This window comes from Apium graveolens, chromosome 1 (genome assembly GCF_009905375.1).
Source record: "Apium graveolens cultivar Ventura chromosome 1, ASM990537v1, whole genome shotgun sequence".
Taxonomy (NCBI): Eukaryota; Viridiplantae; Streptophyta; class Magnoliopsida; order Apiales; family Apiaceae; genus Apium; species Apium graveolens.
Genome location: NC_133647.1, coordinates 98,614,521 through 98,631,522, shown reverse-complemented (window position 1 = coordinate 98,631,522; position 17,002 = coordinate 98,614,521). Strand labels below are relative to the sequence as shown.

The 17,002-nt window shown below is 34.3% G+C and overlaps 2 protein-coding genes across 4 annotated transcripts; both read left to right on the top strand.

Annotated features, from left to right (window-relative positions):
• Nucleotides 1-491: 491 nt before the first annotated feature.
• LOC141665293 (nuclear envelope-associated protein 2-like) lies at nucleotides 492-4,391 on the top strand. 3 transcript variants are annotated; one of them, XM_074471276.1, is made up of 6 exons: nucleotides 492-634; nucleotides 1,026-1,242; nucleotides 1,393-1,500; nucleotides 3,022-3,483; nucleotides 3,602-3,703; nucleotides 3,963-4,391. In XM_074471276.1, exons 2-6 carry the CDS (start codon nucleotides 1,081-1,083, stop codon nucleotides 4,128-4,130), a joined length of 1,002 nt encoding a protein of 333 aa, XP_074327377.1. In that variant the 5' UTR covers nucleotides 492-634; nucleotides 1,026-1,080; the 3' UTR covers nucleotides 4,131-4,391. The 3 variants fall into 3 exon arrangements, with proteins under 3 accessions (XP_074327377.1, XP_074327389.1, XP_074327383.1); XM_074471288.1 differs by lacking the exon at nucleotides 492-634 and adding an exon at nucleotides 786-927; XM_074471282.1 differs by lacking the exon at nucleotides 492-634 and having other exon boundaries at nucleotides 943-1,242.
• A 1,177-nt stretch (nucleotides 4,392-5,568) lies between these two features.
• On the top strand, nucleotides 5,569-10,155 carry LOC141665287 (putative receptor-like protein kinase At5g18500). The gene is made up of 9 exons (XM_074471269.1): nucleotides 5,569-5,752; nucleotides 6,077-6,143; nucleotides 6,513-7,201; nucleotides 7,298-7,402; nucleotides 7,619-7,741; nucleotides 7,809-7,979; nucleotides 8,132-8,261; nucleotides 8,911-9,123; nucleotides 9,645-10,155. The coding sequence occupies exons 3-9, from the start codon at nucleotides 6,537-6,539 to the stop codon at nucleotides 9,750-9,752; spliced, it is 1,515 nt and encodes a 504-aa protein (XP_074327370.1). The 5' UTR covers nucleotides 5,569-5,752; nucleotides 6,077-6,143; nucleotides 6,513-6,536; the 3' UTR covers nucleotides 9,753-10,155.
• Nucleotides 10,156-17,002: the final 6,847 nt, after the last annotated feature.

Below are 17,002 nucleotides of genomic sequence, written 5' to 3'. Positions count from 1 at the left end.
ATAAAAATTTGAGCTCAAATTCGATATAATTTTAACCAGCTGAGACATAAACATTTAAGAGTACAGCATGTTCAGATAATAGTGCTATTTATTAAATATAAAAACGAAAAAAGAACCAAAATTTGAAAGGCAACGGTACAGAGGCGATCACGTGGTGAGAAAGCAACTAACGGATTAAAATTAATGATTTGCGGCGGTCACTCCACGTCAGCAGTATAAACTCTGTCACTACACACATAAGACTCTGTCCTAAAAATATTTCCTCTTTATATACACTTTTTGATTGTTAATATCTTTAATTTCGTATTAATTTTAAATATTAAAATTTTATTATATTAAAGTACTCATAAATACGGATTTAACAAGATTACTCGTAACTATGTTTGATCTTAGAAATTAGAGATAAATTAGTAGTTAATCGCTTAAATAATACAAAAAGTCAATGTTGAAAATATATTATGGACTAAGGGAGTACTTGTTTTGGACATCACCCAACTACAATCACGCGAACTAAACCTCAAACTTACAAAATAAACACACACAACACGCACTTAATTTAAACGTACACGCCCCCATCCTCGCTCGCCGCCGATCAGTTCCGGGGTGTCACCGCCGGCACATACCTAATTTTAATGTATTTTCATATTTTAATTTTTATGAAATTAATAAGTCGTTTTTACTCTTAAATTATTGATTCTTTGTTTGTTATGGTTGATCCACTATCATTATTTTGTCTCTTGTGCATATACATGCATATATGATGGACGTAGTATTTTTATATTAGTCCAGCAACACAAATTTCTTGTCATTTCTTTCAAAAAGTTGTGGTTTGAATTAGTTTCAGTTTTTTTATGAAAAAAAAAATAGTAATGACTTGTCGTTCTGTTCTGTCTATAATTAATACTTATCTATTATGTTGACGTTGATGTATGTGTTCAATTTTGAAATGAGTTTAAATTTCAGTTGTTTTTAATGATTTAATATTTTTGTTGAAATTGAAGTATATTTGGCGATTTGACATGCAGATATGTGAGTTGAGGAGGAGATATGAGTAGTTTTGAGGGTTGAATTGGTGTGTTAATGGCTAGTAGAGGAGAAATCGATCCTTTGTTGAAGGATTTGACTGAGAAGAATCAGAGTTTTCGGCGTAATGTGGTGTCGTTAGCTACTGAGTTGAAGGATGTACGGAGCAGACTTGCTACTCGGGAACAATCTTTTGTTCGAGAAACGTTGACTAGGCAGGCGAGTCAGTTAATTTGTTTCTTGTTCGTATTTGGTAGATACTATTGGAAATCAAAGATATTTTGGTGCTGTGGAACTTCTATTGGAATTTGTTTTACTGTTGACATTTGTGATTAAGATTTAATGGTGTTTTTTTTGTGGTTTTTGCAGGAAGCGGAAATTAGAGCAAGAAATATGGAAGATGAGATAGATAGGTTACATAAGAGCTTGGATGAGAGAAATGGTCAGCTTCAGGCAACAGCCTCTACTGCCGAGAAGGTAAAAAGTAGACGAATTATTACTAGTGTATGTCTGGTTATATTTGAGATCTTGATTGCTTATAGAACCGAGTTATGTAATTAGGCCTCTTTGGCTTATATCCATTAACATAATCTGCTCAAAGTTCTGCTGTTCTGAATTTATTGTGTTGGATATCCAAACTTATTTCCTGGTATGTCTGATATTAGTTTCCGACTTTTTGGGATATTGGTGTTTGTTTTTGTGTGAAGCTTAAATGATCTCCACTTACGATGTATAATTGATTTTGATATATTACATGTCTTGAAAAGATCAACAAAAGTTTCTTTTAAAATCTTTCAATCTTTGAAAAAATTGTGCAGTGTGGTAAATTACTAATGCTCGAAGAAATGTAAATGCTCAAGTTCTCGATTATAGATTTAAGATCATAGATTGTTTTAATACATATGTAAACTGTAGAATGAGAACTGGTTTCATGGTGGTTTTGCCCAATTTTGGCCAGCAAAACGCCAGAACTTTATTTTGTTCCCAACTTCCCATCAACTCTTTAGAGATGAGGAAATTCACAGAAATCCTTGAACCAACATCTGAATATTACTTATTTATATTGATGTTTGCCTCTAGCAAGTAAGCTGCCTATTGTGCCATTGAGGTCTTTGCAACTTATATATACAGTAGTGAGTAATCATGTCCATTATTGTCACCCTGATATATTTCCCTTCCCATAGTTTCTTTCTCTAAATGCTGCACTATGTCGTTGCCTTAAAGTATGTACTCTAAAGTTACTGTTAATGTAGAAAGAAACTATAAACTAGCCCCCAGATTACTTGTGGTTTATTCCAGATAAAGAATTCAATTACTATTTCTAGCGAACATAGCGAACTCATTGATTAATTTAGCTTATTAGTCAAAGTAACATTGGCTCAGGCCTCAGAGTACATAAACCAGATTCTGTGTTTTGTGTATCACTCTGATTAAGAGACTTAAGGACTGGTAATATTATGGTAAGTAGTTGAAGCCAGAAAGGTGCTTCATTAGGTTAATGTGTTGAAGTTGCAGGGAGCCGTACCTGCATATGTCATAATTGTTCGAATTTGGAGATGATCCACCACGCTCTAATTTTCATGATACATCAACGAATTATATAAATAGTTAAGCCGGTCTTGGAAAGATTTCTCTGAACTCCAGCATAGAAAGTTTGTAAGATGGATTTGATGTTTAATTGTGTCGTATTTCAGTGCAGTTTATATATTTTAAACTAGTCAAGCAAAAGAGGCACCGTTCATCTTGCATTTTCCATTCAAACTGAACTATAAACAAATCTGTATCTGGTTGTGAAAAAGTAATGAAAGGCTTCACCTGGTGAATCTAAAGCATGTTACATTTTCTTGTCTAATGGTTATTAACATAGACATGTCTTAAACGATGCATATCTTTGCACCTTTACAGATGTATCTTTTTAGCATACAGTAATGCCCTTATATTATACATTTATACCAGCATGAAATAATCCCTGACGATTTTTTTAATACTATGCTGCAGTATCTTAAAGACTTGGATGAACTTAGATTACAGCTTGCACATACTCAAGAAACTGCAGATGCAAAAGCTGTGTTGGCTCAATCTTCACAGCTGCAATATCAGGTTCTATTGAAGGATTTGGATAAGAAAAATAGCTCCTTAAAGGAGCATGAGATTCGTGTTAACAATTTGGCAGAACAATTAAATCTTTTGCAAAAGGATCTCGTAGAAAGGGAATCCTCGCAAAAAGACCTGAAAGATGAAGTCTTAAGAATGGAACTGGACATCATTCAAGCGGTAGCTAAAGCTGGGGCAAGTGGTGATTGTGAGTTGAGGAGGATATTAGATGAGGTTACACCCAGAAATTTTGACAAGATTAATAAGCTTTTGAGTGTTAAAGATGAAGAAATATTAAACCTTAAGCGTGAAATTCATATCATGTCCACTCACTGGGAGCTAAAATCAAAGGAATTGGAGTCACAGGTATTGTCATTTCTCTATATTTGGCACTCACTTTACCACTACCCTTGCCTTACCAAACTACAGAACTAGCTATATGGTTTATGATGATATATGTCCTTGACAATCATATGCTTGACAGTTAGAGAAACATTGGAGGGCTGATCAGGAACTGAAAAAAAGAGTTTTGAAGTTGGAATTTTGTCTCCAGGAAGCTCGTGCACAAACACGAAGACTTCAAAAAGTAATGCAATCAATCCTATTAACCAAATTTTAATTGGTGATCAAAATTCACAATTTTTTATTTTTTTCTTGTCAGTGTATGCATCCACCTGAAATCTGCTAGAAAGTATGCAATTTTCTGTGTCTGGCAGCTATAATCAAGAATAATGAAAGAGACCATGTATATTGTGGTTGTACAACGTGATCGTTATATTAGTATGATATATTGAATCCTGCTCTCAAATTTGTGTCTAAATTCTGATTTTATTTTAAAAACACAGATGGGTGAACGACGAGACAAAGCGCTAAAAGAATTGAGAGATCAGCTGGAAACAAAGCAGCAACCCGAGGTTTCAGGTGTTGACAAACAAAATTTTTGGGATAGCCCTGGATTCAAGATTGTAGTTACTATGTCGATGTTGATCTTGGTCTTGTTTTCCAAGCGGTAATTACTGTTTGTTTTAGTATAGTTGTTGCATTATCAGATTGAAGTCAATCACTAGGCAACTCAGCAACGCTGTAGATAGCTGGCTTATTATATAGAATTAAACAATGGAGGGATTAGTTATATTAGATGGCCTACAAATTATTGTTTTGTTCCTTTAAAATAAGATGCAGGTGCACCTTGCTGGCATGTAACTATATGTAAGATTCACTGATAAGTTTTAAAATTTTGTATGAATTAATTAAGTGAGTCTCTTTCATATCAAGTTAACTGCTACATTGTTTATGAGGTGCTAAATCTGATAATTTTTCAGTAACCAATGCACACAAACAAACATCTGAGTTGTGTGTTCTATGTTTTGTTTCTTACTATCTTGTGACTAAATATTTTATACTGCATTTCTTGGTTGTGGGAAACTGAAGAGGTGTAGCCTAGGCTGAAATCTTGTTTTGTCTTACAAAATTAGTAGAATTTTTTTTTTCTGACTCTTTAAAAATTACAATTATATACAATTATATAATCAAGGTTAGGGTCTTTCCGAGTTTTGAGTTTTCCCCACTGAACATAAACTGAAGGTGCTCTTTGAAGCTTGGGAAATATATTGTTCCTAAGAGAACAAACTCCCTAGTGTGTACCAGTTTCAAAGTTTCAGGTTTCAGCAAACTCTTTTCTGTAGTTTAAAGAAAATTTTAATGGTACGATGAGCACTTAACAGCAGTTTAGCTACTGGTTTTGAAGGAAGGCCCATTCAACCATGCATGTGCCAGCAGGCCCAGCACATTACTGTCTGACCTTTTCTTGAGGACCAGAGCATGCAGCTCATTATTAGATATTTTCTAAAAGTAACTTCTGCAAAATCTTTCAGAGCACTTCCTTTCTGAAATAATTTTTTATGGCACTAAAATAGACATACAGATACAGCAACACTGGACAAACAAATTTTTTTCCTCCAGTTCAATTCAAACAAGACAATACAAATGTTTTAACTATATGCACACAATTTGGCATTATTGCAAATATACTAAACTGACCATATTGCATGTTGAGCTTGAGACCACATAAACATGTTACAAAACATGCATTGAACCCTAACTTTCAAACTTTTGGCTGCTCTTTATTTAAATATAACTATAGAAACATATAATAACCAAAATAACTGATTCAACAAAATGGAACAATTCAGGTATTTTATATTTACTAACAAGAAAATATACACATATATGTTCACAAATTAAATTTTATCAATCACGTTATTTGGAAGAAAATAGTAGTAAAAATTTCCGGGATATGTAACAATATTTACTGTTACGGAGTAGTTAATTGTCAAAAAACTTGAAAAAGAAACAAAATGGCTGCCCTGTCTTGGCAGCAAAGTAAGAAAACTTTGAGGCAAACATATGCCTTTTTATAATGACTTAAAAACCCAAAAAGCTGACATTTTTTTAATACAATTGACCTCACCACTAACATGCACATTGCTGATTAATTACTTCTGGCTTGGAGATAATCAGTCCCCTTCACAAAATATCCCACAAAATTAAAAAGACCACCTTTTTATTTTCTTGATTTTTACAAGAAAATTCACAATCTTTCTATCCACCTAACACTGACAACACCAGCATTCCTGTAATTAAAATTACTTACATTTATGTTGTGTATATGCAAGCATTGTTTGTTGTGTTATTTTGGGCTTTTGGGTTCTTGAAAATAAGTAGAGTAAAGGGTTGTGTCAAGAAAGGTCCATTTAAGCTTAGATTTAACTCACATTAGTACTTTTTAGAGTTACTGGATATAAAGATTATAAAAAGGTGACATTTTTGAAGTTGGGTGGGCTTAAAATTAGGAGATATTTGGTTTATTTTTTATGTGCATTTGATTTTGTTTTGTTTCTTTGATTGAGAGATACATGTATGGTGGTGTTAGTTACATTGGTTAACTAGTGTTGTGCAGGTAAGAAGATTGAGATCTGGGCTTGTGTTTTTGACTTGCTGTCTTGAATCCCAGCTCTGAAAACAAGGTACAATTGTCTGTGTCTATACATAATATTGAAGAACTTTGTTTTTATGTTTTTAAATTGTTATTGCAACTTACATTGATTTGCTTAGTTGGTTGCTTTATCTTGGCATATTGTTAGAATATGGTAATCACATTGTGTAATTTGTATGTAGTTCCTAAAGTTTTGGTTAGTTTAATTGGCTTTTGAAAGTAGTGATGATTTGAGTAGAAGCGCTTGAATTGATGATGGGGAGGAAAAAAGCTAAAAATGAGTATAAAGATAATGAATTTCTGCTTGAATGTGTAGCAGAGAATGTTAGAATTGTTGCATGCTCTTATAGTCATTGCGATAGATAGGACTGCAGTTAACGTTCTTGTGTTGCTGTTTTAGGTCTCTGGTCTCCATCTATTCGATATGGGTACTGATCTTAATGAGGAATTGTCAAAGAAAACAGGAGTTTTTGGCCTCCAGCTCTGGGAACTTATTGCGATCATAATGGGATTATTTATTATAGTTATTCTACTGGTAACAGCATTCCTTTTTACATCGAGAAAGAAACCTAGAAAAATAACAGAAATTATTCCTCTTAGCCGAATCCCTCCTGTTTCTAAGGAAATTAAAGAAGTAAAAGTTGAAAAAGTTTCTCCAAATCAATTTGTTCCACGAGAAGGGATTCTTCTCACTATTCATGATAAAGCTAGTGATATTGAAGCCGATAAAGTTATGGTCCATCTGGGAATGGGCAAAAAGAAGAACGGAGATCATAACAGCAGTCAAGGTTCTGTCAATCATCTCGATAAAGATGGTTATAGGTCAAATTCTGGAGAAGGGAGTTCTGGTACATTTCCTGTAGATAAGCCATCCTCTTCGCATCAACTGACTGCCCCTTCTCCTTTGACCGGTCTGCCTGAATTTTCTCACTTGGGTTGGGGTCACTGGTTTACATTAAGAGACCTTGAAGTTGCCACAAACCGATTTTCAAAGGATAATGTTATTGGTGAAGGTGGCTATGGAGTTGTTTATAGAGGTCGTTTGGTTAATGGGAGCTCGGTAGCAATTAAAAAACTCTTCAACAACTTGTATGTTTTATATGTTTTTTCCTGCTTCACAAGTTCAAAGGTGTCTCTCGTTTCCTTTGGTTATCTCATTTCTTAAACTTGTATTTCTGTACCCAGGGGACAAGCGGAGAAAGAATTTAGTGTTGAGGTTGAAGCCATTGGCCATGTGCGCCATAAAAATTTGGTACGATTGTTGGGATACTGCATTGAAGGAACCCATAGGTATGCTTCGATTTAATTATGTATATGTGGGGATGAGTATGTCATGCTGACATAACAAAAAGAACCTCATATATCTATGCTAAACAAAAGTTAACTGCTTCTGGTGAATATGCTTCGCAATATTTGATTACAATGTTGCTGTTGCTTCCTCTAGTTTTCTTTATTTATACACTTTAAATACACATTTTCTGATCCCATTTAATCTTAATACCTCAGGATGTTAGTCTATGAATATGTCAACAATGGAAATTTAGAACAATGGTTACGTGGGGCTATGTGCCAGCAAGGATATCTTACTTGGGAGGCTAGAATGAAGGTTCTTCTTAGCACAGCTAAAGCGTAAGTCTATTCGACTCTATCCTTTGCTTGATTTTATAGATCTCATTATGTGCTACATCAAATGCAGTCTTGCATACCTGCATGAAGCAATTGAGCCAAAAGTGGTACACCGAGATATAAAGTCCAGCAATATATTGATTGATGATGAGTTCAGTGCCAAGGTTTCTGATTTTGGTCTGGCGAAGCTGCTTGGGTCTGGAAAAAGTCATGTTACAACCCGTGTCATGGGAACATTTGGGTCAGTATACTTTGTGATTGTTTCTTATGTATGCTGATCTCATTGTTCTTTAGCAAAAACAATCCCACGGCCTGGATGGTGATAGTGGTTTCCAAGTAAAATCACTAGCATATTTTGCCTCTTGGTCATTGTCTTTCCTTCAATTTAAATAGGTACGTAGCTCCAGAATATGCAAATACGGGCCTTCTGAATGAAAGGAGTGATGTGTACAGCTTTGGGGTGTTGCTTTTAGAAGCAATCACTGGCAGAGACCCTGTGGATTATGGCCGTCCTGCTCAAGAGGTATGAAGCAATCATATAATTTTGATACATGAAATATGGCTTTAATTTCACAAGTAGATAACTGCTCGGTTATATTTGTTGTTACATATTCCACATTCAGTTTAGCAGTTCATATGAGATCTATACAAGCCGTCCTTAAAATCAGTGGAACTAATTTTTTCGTCTTCGTGGAAATAAATTCTTACCACCTGTCCCATGCACTCCATAGATGGAACAGAACATGCTACTGCGGACTTCATGCAAATCTATTTAATTATGTTTTTTGGTTCAGACTTGTACGCATGACTGGTACTTTCTAACAGTACTAAATTTATAAGTAGATGGATACTCTGTCTTGCTGAATAAATGGCATCATCTTACTTTTATGATCACAGAAGCGGTTTTTTGAAAATATACTTTTAGGAGTATATAAAGAACCATTATCTATTTGCTAATCACTCTGCCTGATTAAGGATACTCAGTTGTCTCTTCTAGTCTTGAATCTGATTCATATGACTTAGTTATACTTATATCCATTCATAGGCGGAAAATTAAATACCTATTTGTTCAAGTCTATACCTTTATGTATTTTGTATGTTTTCCAGTTCATAGTAAGTGCTTCTAGATTTCAAAGATTGCAGTCTTAACTATCGTTACAACTTGCTTTCAGATAAATTTAGTAGAGTGGCTAAAAATGATGGTTGGAAGTAGGCGTTCGGATGAAGTAGTGGATCCAAATATTGAAACAAGGCCATCTACAAGAGCCCTAAAACGAGCTCTTTTAACTGCTTTGCGGTGTGTTGATCCAGATTCTAAGAAGAGACCGAAGATGAGCCAAGTTGTTCGTATGCTTGAATCAGAAGAATATCCAATACCAAGAGAGGTCAGTTTTCATTCACTTGTACTAATTTATTACGTAAGTTTAGTATAAAGAAAACTTGATATGCAATTTATTAGACATTTGACCTTCTAGTTGCTAAATCAGTTGTCTTATCAAATATCGGTTAGGGGCAAGTGCTTGTTAATAGGTGTGGAGGAAATTACCACCCTATGAGCTAGTTTGGGGGTACAGATAAACCCAATAGTGGTCTTAGATTGATGAGTATCAGGCCCAGATCTTTAAAGGGGAGATTGTTGGATTATTCTATATTGGTTGTGGTTGATAATTGTCCGGGAGTCCTCACCCTACATGGGATAGGCTCTATGACACCTGACAAAATCTGCATTTATTGCATATATTCAATTCATATTATTCCATTGTTCTGCCCAAGCAGCAGAACGTCACAGTGTTACGCTAGTGAATGTAGTGTTGGTGCCGCATGCATATATGTTATACTCTGAGTGAGACCTCTAGATGACTAAGTGCAATTTCAATGGCTAACTTGGAATTTGATGGTATTTTAGGAACGAAGGCACCGGAGAAGTCAAGCAGGTAGTGCGGAGATTGAATCCTATGACACTGACAGAAGTGATAATCCAGATCCAAGATCAGCTAGCAAAAGAGTTACGTAGTATAAGAAAGTCTACTCTTCGGCTTAAGGACCCCAGACATCATATGAATCAGAAGTAATTCTTGCAATGTCTTTGACCTTACAAAATTGTCATCTGTGAGACTAGCTGTTTTGCTTCGGACGACAGTTTGAATGCAATGGACGAATTAATTGAATGGATAATGAAATATCGGGGCAGCAGGGTGATGCTATGTAGAAAACTCTTTGTGTGTAAATATCCTTGGACATGCTTCACTTGCCCCTTCTTTTCCATTTTTCTTAGTTACCATTGTTACTTTATTAATTAGGGGGAAGTATGACTATATCATGTATGAGTCCACTCTGTTCTTGCCTTTAAGTTTTTCCAACCAATGTACAGGTACAGATATTATTTGCTATGCAAGTGTGCTTCATCTTAATTTTCATTGAGGGACCAAGAACTTGCATGATATTGAACTACTTATCATGGCTGGCTCGTGCAATACCTATTGCAGTATTACTATTTAAAAGATCTTGTAATGTCTTCATCAATTAAAACCAGGTCACATGCATCATCTTGATACTTGATACTGAAACTGTTTCTCTCGAATTGCAGTCTCTCGATCACATTTTCTTGTACTTCTGCAAATCCTGCCAAATCATGGGCGTTCGGAGTGCTGGGTGAACTATTGTACAGGGCCCCGAAAATATAAGGCCCCTATATTTTAATGTTGTACATGTATATATATTTATTTAAGATTTTGTGAAGAAAAGGTTAAATAGATTTGTTTAGATAAAAATTGAAAATAAATTTTTTAATGAAATAGACATTGAAAGTATTTTAGATGACATTATTACAAAATATGCGAGAAGAGTATCTTTTTCTAAGTAAATTTTTTGGAATATATGTCTTATTTACTATGTATATTGATATTTCATTTTTTTGTCGGAATTTATCTCATTTTATATTTTTATTGAAATTTAAATTAAGGTCCACTTTTAAAATTTCACATATGGGCCCGATTTTTTCCTCACTTTTTAAGTGATTTTTTTGCAATATATTTATTATTTATAATGTATTTTGATAGTTCATTTTTTTTCGAAATTTTTCTCATTTTGTATTTATATTGAAATATAAATTAGAGCCCATTTTTTAAATTTCGCATAGTACCCCTATTTGTTTGTCCGGGCCTTGCACGGTGGGGTACCTTATAAAAGAACATGAGCATAAAAAAAAATATAAATTGTAGCATTCACCTTGGGGTAACAAACCATCTAGACTGTAACACTGGGCAAGTATTCACCTTGGGCTAACAAACCATCTACACTGTAACACTGGGCAAGTATAGAGTACTCCCTCCCATCCCAAATATATGTTTGGTTTGGGCACCGAGATTAAGATAAAGTAAGATATTGTAAGAAAGAGTAAGAAAAGTGGATATAAATATATTTGTTTCGTATATATATATATATATATATATATATATATATATATATATATATACGATTATGTGAAGAAAAGGTTAAATGAATTTGTTTCGATGTCAATTGAAAATAAATTTTCTAATGAAATGGATATCGAAAGTGTTTTAGATGACATTATTACAAAATATGCGAGAAGAGTATCTCTTTCTAAGTAATTTTTTTGGAATATATGTCTTATTTACTATGTATATTATTTTTTTGGAATATATGTCTTATTTACTATGTATATTGATATTTCATATTTTTGTTGGAATTTATCTCATTTTATATTTTTATTGAAATTTAAATTAAGTTCCACTTTTAAAATTTCACACATGGGACGAATTTTTTCCTCACTTTTTAAGTGATTTTTTTGCAATATATTTCTTATTTATAATATATTTTGATAGTTCATTTTTTTCGAAAATTTTCTCATTTTGTATTTATATTAAAATATAAATTAGGGCCCATTTTTTTAAATTTCGCACAGTACCCCTACCCCTGTTTGTTTGCCCGGGCCCTATATGGCGGGGTACATTATAGAAGAACATGAGCATAAAAAAGAATATAAATTGTAGAATTCACCTTGGGGTAACAAACCATCTAGACTATAACACTAAGCAAGTATAGAGTACTCCCTCCCATCCCAAATATATGTTTGGTTTGGGCACCGAGATTAAGAAAAAGTTAGATCTTGAAGGAAAAAGTAAGAAAAGTGGGTAATGTGGTGGGACCAACAATATTTAATGTATGAAGTTAGAGTAGTGAAAGAAAGTAGTGGATGTAAGTGGGTATAGTCAATTTTTATATTAGAAAATTTAATGTATAAAATTGAATGAGACATCCAAAAAATAAAAGTGTATAAAAATGAATGGGATAGACTGAGTGCTCCATAATACTACCGGTTTACATCCTACTATATTATCGGCTATAGCAGCAGGCTTGTGTAATAACACTTCTTTCATCTAAGTCATTTAGAGCATCTCCAACAGAGGCGCCCTTTGGGGTGCCAAACATGTCCAACTCATCATAAATATTTATTTATTTATTTATATCATATTTAGCACCCTTCAAATACAATAATTGACACCCATGTGCGGTGCTTAGATGGTCCCTAAACAAATAATATAAAAAACTATATGTAATATAATGGGCGTGGACAATTTATACTTTTATTGAAATATTGAGATTTTTCTATTTGGGGAGGTGCCAACAGAGTGCCAAAAATTAGCAACTTCTCTTGGCACCGCTCTTGGAACCCTATTGGAGTTGCTCTAGTACTCCGATTTTTGTAAATTGGAGAGGTCGTTCGGTCAAGCCTATAATAAATTTTAACCTTTTTGGTTATTTAGGGAAATTTGATATACTTGAGACTTGCCTATAGTAAATATTTGTGAACATGCATATTTGAGCTATTTTTCAAAGAGAGTGGTTTGAATAAACAAGGTAAATGATTCCTTAAATTTAAAATTAAAAAATTGGTATTAAATGTTACCTTATAGTGTATTATTTTTTTTAAAAAAATTGACATGCTAATTTTTTTCCTCAAGAAATTTGTGGCATCCCTCATTTCATTTTTACAATTTAAATATTTATTTTTCTTCATTTCTAATAATTTGTTTTTATTTAAATTTAATATTATAAAAACAATAACGAGGATGTATATAAAAGTATTGTTAAAGTTGTGTTTCCTTGTATATCACAAATTAATAAAAATCTAATTATTTATTATATTAATAAGAAATGTATCAAAAGACTTGGGAGATATTTTAAATATTTTGAAACAGCAACAAGGCTTACTATCATTCTCGCTATCTTTCAAATTCCTAACTCTGAAAATTTATCTTCCGGCATAACACCGCAAGAGTGCATGATAAATACACACTTAAAACGTGTAGTTTCATCTCGGATCCAATACAATCTTTTCATTCTAATGTAACATGGGGTACCTTATAGAAGAACATGTGCATAATAAAGAATATAAATTGTAACATTTACCTTGGGACAACAAACCATCCAGAGTGTAACACTGTGCAAGTAGAGATTACTCCTTCCGTCCCATATATATGTTTGGTTTAGGTATGAAAAAGTGAAATGTTGTAAGAAAAAGTAAGAAAAATGGGTAAAGTGGGGGACCAACAATATTTAAAGGATCGATATAATATATCAAATTGGGGGTCTCTCTCTCGCCTCTTTTCCTTCCTTCTCGAACCCTATTTCTCTCTACTCGAATTCAGATCACACAACTCATCGTCGGTTCTTTTTGATCATGGAATCTTGTACTCTGTGTTATTCTCTATCGATTTATATATATCTCACGATTTCTACTCCTGAAAATCCCAAATCGATGAACCCTACATTGAGTATCCGTTTCCCTCATTTTCCTGCTAGGATTGCCTTGAATCAGGGTCTTCAGGAAGAACATGTTGTTCCAGCTCGATATCGTCAAGAATTCCTGACTATTGCATGGGAACAGGTTCATCTTCGAAGTATTTTTTCCTTCCAATATTTTTCTATTGGAGCTAAAATCGTCTCTTTCGAAACCCTAATCTATTGCTTCTATTCAATGATTGTAACACTTATTCGTGTTGTATCATTGTTGTTCTAAATCTTTCAAGCCTTGCCGTGTTGTTCGAAACCCAACTCGGCATGCTTCACTCATCGGTGGCGATTCAAGTCTTCCGGTGATGTTTTCCGATGGGTCTCAATGGTTTCAGGCACTATCTATGACGAACAAGCTCAAGATGGCTTCAATTTATCCAAATGGTGGCAACTCGGTGGATACTCAGTGGGTCAACTCGGCGATTCAAGCGAGTCAAGGCGGTTCAACTCAGTAAAGCCGAAAATTCATGCTGTTATTCCCAAACAATACAACAAGAATTACAGAAGGGAGGGGGGTTGAATGTAATTCTGGCTTCTTTTTGAGATTTTAAAAATGTTATAACTTAATATATATATAATAGTGTTTGATTTGTAATAATGCGGAATGAAAGAATAATAGAAATCAAAACACTAAGTAATAAAACACAAAGCTTTAAAACTTTCTGGTGGATTTGAATTTATCCACCATATATATATATATATCATATTTATATCAGATTGAGAACTCTGTGATGCTTTGAATAGTACACAGCTGCTTTACAAGTGAACAAACAAACTTACAGAGAAATTCTTAACAAATACTGCCTTATCTATTTCTCTGGAAAATAAGCTTACTCAGTTACTTGTTCTACTTGCTACTCTTGGTTTATATATCACCAAGTTGCATGATAATAATACAAGATAATAAAACAAAATAAATCTAGTGTCATATCATGCTGCTACATTACTCTATCCAGCATCTTTGAATATCTTCACATTTGCATGGAAATGGTAATGCTTCTTTGTTCTCAAAATCCTGCTTAACAGGCTGCCACATTCCTTTTGCAAACACCCGACGCATGTGACTGTGTTGTCACTATCAACAACTATTTTGAATATGATCATCTGTCGGAACTTAGTTGGTCATCCGCCGGGAGCCTTGGTGATCATCCGTCGGGAGCCTTTGTAGATTATCTGTTGGGAGTTTTTCTGCCACTTGACTCTATTTCACTTGTACAGGATTACAAGATATCTTATATTTACAATTAGCCAACATATTCTGTACATTAATCTAGCAGTCATCACGACTTACAGAATTCTACAGCATCTACTCAACTAAAACATGTTATTTGTAGAAATGTGCTACATTACTTATTGTTACATAAGCTACACTCTCGATGGATGTTCAGTTGTCATCCGTCGGGACTGTAAAGTTCATCCGTCGGGACTATATTGGAACATCCGTCGAGAGCTACAAAAACACTAAGTTAAATCTACTAAGGTGTTTTGTTTAACTTATCATCAAGTTCACAACGTATTCCTAACAATTTCCCCCAATTTATGTCTACTGGAATTGTAGCCATAAATTAAGAGAAACTTGATGATAACAAAACACCCTAAATGTATAGATTGAATTATAGTAGATAAAACTAGTAAGTGCTACAATTATTGAAAATTGAACAAAGTAAAGTGTACAAGAGTTCTCACAATCATTATCAAGGTGCTCCTCTAGTCTGAGCAAATGATTCCTATTTCCTTGATTGTCTAGAATTCTTCCCAAGCTTCCTGTTATTTTCTTCTATTTGATTTTGGAGTTGTCTGTGAAATTCAAGTTCTTCAGAATCTGATAGATCCAGCTTTTCTTGTATTTCCAATAGAGTCTCATTACTAGAGATAATCAGTTAGTCATCCAGTCTGAAGAATCTTCTAACACCCTTGTCGTCCATGAATTCCATCAGCCAATAAGGCCTCAAATGCACTCTATTTCCTGTGAAGGGAATTGATAGAGTTTTTGGGAGTGCGTCTTTGGCTTTATGGCTCCTTAAATCTTCTATCTTTTTTAGGACCAATTTACTTGAAGTTACATTAAAACCAAAGTTTTTCTTGAAGGATGAGAAGATCTTTATCAGTACAAAGCAGCTTTCTTGAAGAATCCTGTGAAGAGGCCATGTGATTTCTTTCCCTCCCTTGTACTTGAACACCAGTCTCTCAGGGAGATTTCTGTGAGCATCAATTGCTCTCACTTCTTCTAGTTCATCCATGTAGAGATTAATCTTTGAAAATTCTTTGAAGTCACAGATGTATAGAAGATCTCCCTTATTGACAGTTGGTTGAGCTTTGGTTAGGGCTTTGGTTCTGAAACTCACAGGCTTGACCTTCTTGATTGCTCTAGACTTTGTTTTCTTTGGCTTGTTGAAGATAGGTAAATTGAGTTCAGGAATTGGCAAACTTTTCCAGTCTATTGGCTCATCCTTGGGAATTATAGGCTCATAATGAAAATTCTTTGTAGGATCCACCTTAGATTTTTCAAGTACCACTGAGGGCTTGGATGTTTGAGTTGAAGTTGTATACTGATTGGGAATGTAATCTTCCAATTCCTCATCATTGAAGTTCAATTTTCTCTTGATTCTTTGCTTTTATCTTGGTTTCTTTGTCTGTTGAGGTTCAATGAGCATTTTTTGATCTTGAGCTTCAGTAATCACAAGTGGTTTCTCAGAAATCTCAGTTGTAGTTTTCACGGCTTGAAGTTTGGCCAAGATAGCAGCTTGCTTCTTCTTTTGTTTGAGCTTTTTAGCATATAAAGCAGCCTGCTTCTTTTCTTGCTTGATTTGTTCTTTTTCTTCCTTCTTGGCTTCTGCAAACTGAGGGTGTCCAGCAACCACACAGATTTCTTTACCATTTATGTAGATCTTGGCAATTCTTCTTTTTAGCACTGAATCAGTTGGATCTTTGAAGAATGCAATGGACCTTGCCAAAAGCTTCTTTTCATCTGGCCTTGGAGTCTCAAACATAAGATCCACAGGATTTTTGTCTGATGACTTTGGATAGTTTTTCTTAGGCTTCAAAACCAGATTGACCTTTGGAGACTTTATGCATGAAGGTTGGCCCTTTTCTAAGCTACCTAGACTCATTTCATTCACAGAGATTTGCTTGACTTGAGAGTGATGATGAAAAGTCTTGTCTGGTTTCTCAATTGGCCCAAATTTCCTTGTAATTTTTTCATCTATTTTCCTCCATTTATCATCTAATTCCTTCTCAATAGCTGCAACATCAAGCTTCTTGAAATTTGACTGTGAATCCAGTTTAGCAGATGCTATTTGGATCAGATCAATGTTGTCCAATATTGGCGGCTTTGGTAAGTAATTTCTGAAACTATTACTTGACTGATTTGAACATTTATCACATTCTCCCCCTCACTGATTTGCTCTCCTTGACTAACTGGGACAATTGAATCTTTCTCCTCCTTTT

What these genes read in the sequence shown, in the direction of transcription:
- LOC141665293 (XM_074471276.1), top strand. Translation starts at nt 1,081, where the DNA reads ATGGCTAGTAGAGGAGAAATCGATCCTTTGTTGAAGGATTTGACTGAG. An exon ending in GAGAAACGTTGACTAGGCAG is followed by an intron (nt 1,243 to 1,392) that starts GCGAGTCAGTTA and finishes TGGTTTTTGCAG; the next exon opens with GAAGCGGAAATTAGAGCAAG. An exon ending in CAGCCTCTACTGCCGAGAAG is followed by an intron (nt 1,501 to 3,021) that starts GTAAAAAGTAGA and finishes ACTATGCTGCAG; the next exon opens with TATCTTAAAGACTTGGATGA.
- LOC141665287 (XM_074471269.1), top strand. Translation starts at nt 6,537, where the DNA reads ATGGGTACTGATCTTAATGAGGAATTGTCAAAGAAAACAGGAGTTTTT. An exon ending in AAAAAACTCTTCAACAACTT is followed by an intron (nt 7,202 to 7,297) that starts GTATGTTTTATA and finishes TTCTGTACCCAG; the next exon opens with GGGACAAGCGGAGAAAGAAT. An exon ending in CGTGTCATGGGAACATTTGG is followed by an intron (nt 7,980 to 8,131) that starts GTCAGTATACTT and finishes CAATTTAAATAG; the next exon opens with GTACGTAGCTCCAGAATATG.